The sequence below is a fragment of the Triticum dicoccoides genome, chromosome 6B, assembly GCF_002162155.2.
Source record: "Triticum dicoccoides isolate Atlit2015 ecotype Zavitan chromosome 6B, WEW_v2.0, whole genome shotgun sequence".
Lineage (NCBI taxonomy): Eukaryota > Viridiplantae > Streptophyta > Magnoliopsida > Poales > Poaceae > Triticum > Triticum dicoccoides.
The window spans coordinates 342,533,977-342,536,594 of record NC_041391.1 but is presented as its reverse complement, the minus strand read 5'-3'; the positions used below and the strand labels follow the sequence as shown (position 1 = coordinate 342,536,594).

At 43.8% G+C, this 2,618-nt stretch overlaps 1 protein-coding gene across 1 annotated transcript in view; it reads left to right on the top strand.

The window, feature by feature from the left end:
* Positions 1-6: 6 nt before the first annotated feature.
* Positions 7-2,618, top strand: part of LOC119322488 (probable protein phosphatase 2C 15) — a 6,123-nt gene continuing 3,511 nt past the window's right edge. Inside the window, exons 1-5 of the mRNA XM_037595977.1 lie at positions 7-374; positions 910-1,081; positions 1,353-1,503; positions 1,584-1,647; positions 2,340-2,447. Coding sequence (XP_037451874.1) covers positions 129-374; positions 910-1,081; positions 1,353-1,503; positions 1,584-1,647; positions 2,340-2,447 — 741 coding nt within the window. The 5' untranslated portion in view covers positions 7-128. The remainder of the gene's footprint in view (positions 375-909; positions 1,082-1,352; positions 1,504-1,583; positions 1,648-2,339; positions 2,448-2,618) is intronic.

Below are 2,618 nucleotides of genomic sequence, written 5' to 3'. Positions count from 1 at the left end.
CCGCGCCGCTCTCTCTCTCTGTCCTCTCTCTCCCCAAAAAAGCCCCTCACCAATACGGGCGAGACGGGACGAATTGGGGACCGCGCCTCTATAGCGGATCGGCGCGGCGGTGGTGGCAGGGCAGGGGGATGTCCACGCGGTCGAGGTCGGTGCAGGGCTCCGTGGGTGGCGGCGGCAGCACGGCTGGGGGCTCGGCCGTGCCGCTCGCCGTGCTGCTGCGGCGGGAGGTGGTCAGCGAGAGGACCGCCGCCGAGCGCCCGGAGCTCCAGCACGGCCTCTTCAGCCAGGCCAAGAAGGGCGAGGATTTTGTCTTCCTCAAGCCCGACTGCGAGCGTCTCCCCGGCTTCCCGTCATCCTCCTTCTCTGCCTTCGGCGTAAGCGCCCCACACCCTTAAAATCGCATTTCGCGCGTGCCCGATCTGGCAGTGCCGTGCGTCACGTGGATACGTTACGTTGGTGCTCAATAATTCTAAGTTCACGTGGGTCGGGTTTGATGCGTGCGTGCGTGAATTGTGAGGCTTGCTCGATTTTGTTTATGCTCGGTTGTTGGAGAATTCTGGATTCTGGAATTCGTTTGGAGGGATGGTCTGAATTCGTTTGGAGATTGGGATGATGACTCTATATATTGTTTATGTGTACATAACAGATACTAGTTTCACAAGGAAATTAAGGTTAATTTATCGTCAACAATGAATGAATGCATGTGTCCAACTGAATTATGTAATGCTGGACTTGCTGGCTATAGCACAAAGTATCTTTCTTTTTTTTGAAAAAATAGCACAAAGTATCTTAATTTGCTGTAGTTCCACATTTTAGACTTTTTTGAAGAAATTTTGGAGGCAATAATTTTGATGAATAATCAACTAGAAGCAATTGTCAGAGCCTCTCAGCGTGGTGGTTTTATTGCAGCTGTTTGATGGGCACAATGGGAATGGAGCCGCTATTTATACTAAGGAGAATCTCTTGAACAACATCTTGGGTGCAGTCCCTGCTGATCTCAACAGGGAGGACTGGCTTGCTGCGCTTCCAAGGGCGATGGTTGCAGCATTTGTCAAAACCGATAAAGATTTCCAAACAGTAGGTGCGTCAAGTGATAATTAAAGAAATTTTCACTAATCCTCCAGTATTCCGAGTTATCTTATAAAAAGGATATTTATCTGTCATCAGAGCCAGCAAAAAATGATCTTTTGATCGGTCATTAGAATCTTCCATGTGCTGGCATGGATCTTGTTTATTCCTGTTCTTTGGTCTCTAATGACATACATTTGTGAACATTTGGAATAACTTGTTCAGACATTACTAGCATCGACCTAAATTAGATGCCCTACTGATATCACTTTCTTTCTTTACAGCACGCTCTTCAGGAACAACAGTGACATTTGTCATAATAGATGGATTGGTTGTTACTGTTGCATCTGTTGGTGATTCGCGTTGTGTATTAGAAGCTGAAGGTTCAATTTATCAGTTATCTTCGGATCATCGTTTCGATGCCAGTAAAGAGGAGTAAGATTGTTCTCCTGATATGTGCCTTCTCACTTCTCATGGCAAAAACTTATCTATTGCCACTTGATTTTGATGTGCAGGGTTGATCGTGTAACAGAAGCTGGAGGTGATGTTGGAAGGCTAAATGTTGTTGGTGGTGCTGAGGTTTCAACTTTGCTTATTTTGCCATTCAAGTTAATTTTCTTGCATCAAGGTTCATTGTTGCCATTTCTGTTGCTTCAGTTTATGAGATACTCGTACTCGACTTGGAAATGTGCAGTATTTATGGTGACTGTTAAGAGACATATTATCCTTTAACCTGTTCTCAGTACTGAAAAATTTATGCAGTCTTTGGTGACATCGATTAACATTAGCCACAGATATATCTACTCCCCCCGGCCCTTTTTAATTGTCGCGGGTGTGCTTGCTCATCGGAGTTGGGCGTCGTGACAGTAATTGGGGCCGGAGGGAGTAGCATTTTAGCTGCATATGTTAATTTATGTTGCCCTCTGGTGTTAACTTTTTTGTTTCATGTTAAATGTGCTCCGTAGTATTGAATTTGCTTTTGAACTTGATCCAAAGTGTTTGCTACACATCTGTTAAATGTCAATTTTTAAAACCTTGATTGGATTTTTAAAGTTTTAACGGCATATAACATATTAATTTATGCAAGAGACATGGTACCCAATCGTGCATTCGTGTTAGGAGTGGAACAGGAGGAAGTGCCCAATATAGGTGGAAGGTGTAAGATGAGGGACATTGTTTATTTTTTTCATTGATACATTTTGCATTTGTTTTTTCTAGTTTTCATATTCTTTTCATTTGCTTTACTAATGCATGCTTTTCTTCACCTCCAGATTGGCCCCCTTAGATGCTGGCCCGGGGGTTTGTGCCTGTCAAGGACAATCGGAGATCAGGACGTGGGTGAATTTATCGTTCCTGTTCCTCTCGTCAAGCAAGTAAAGGTATGTCTGGAAATGCAGAACACATTATAACAGTTTTAACTTAAGGCTGAAGCCCAAAATTTAACTATACAGGTAAAATGATAGCAGACTGCAGTACTACAAGTTGTTTTGCTTTGACATTTATTTCCCCCTTTTTCTATGCCTCTTACCTAGATTTCACTGGTTTTGAGA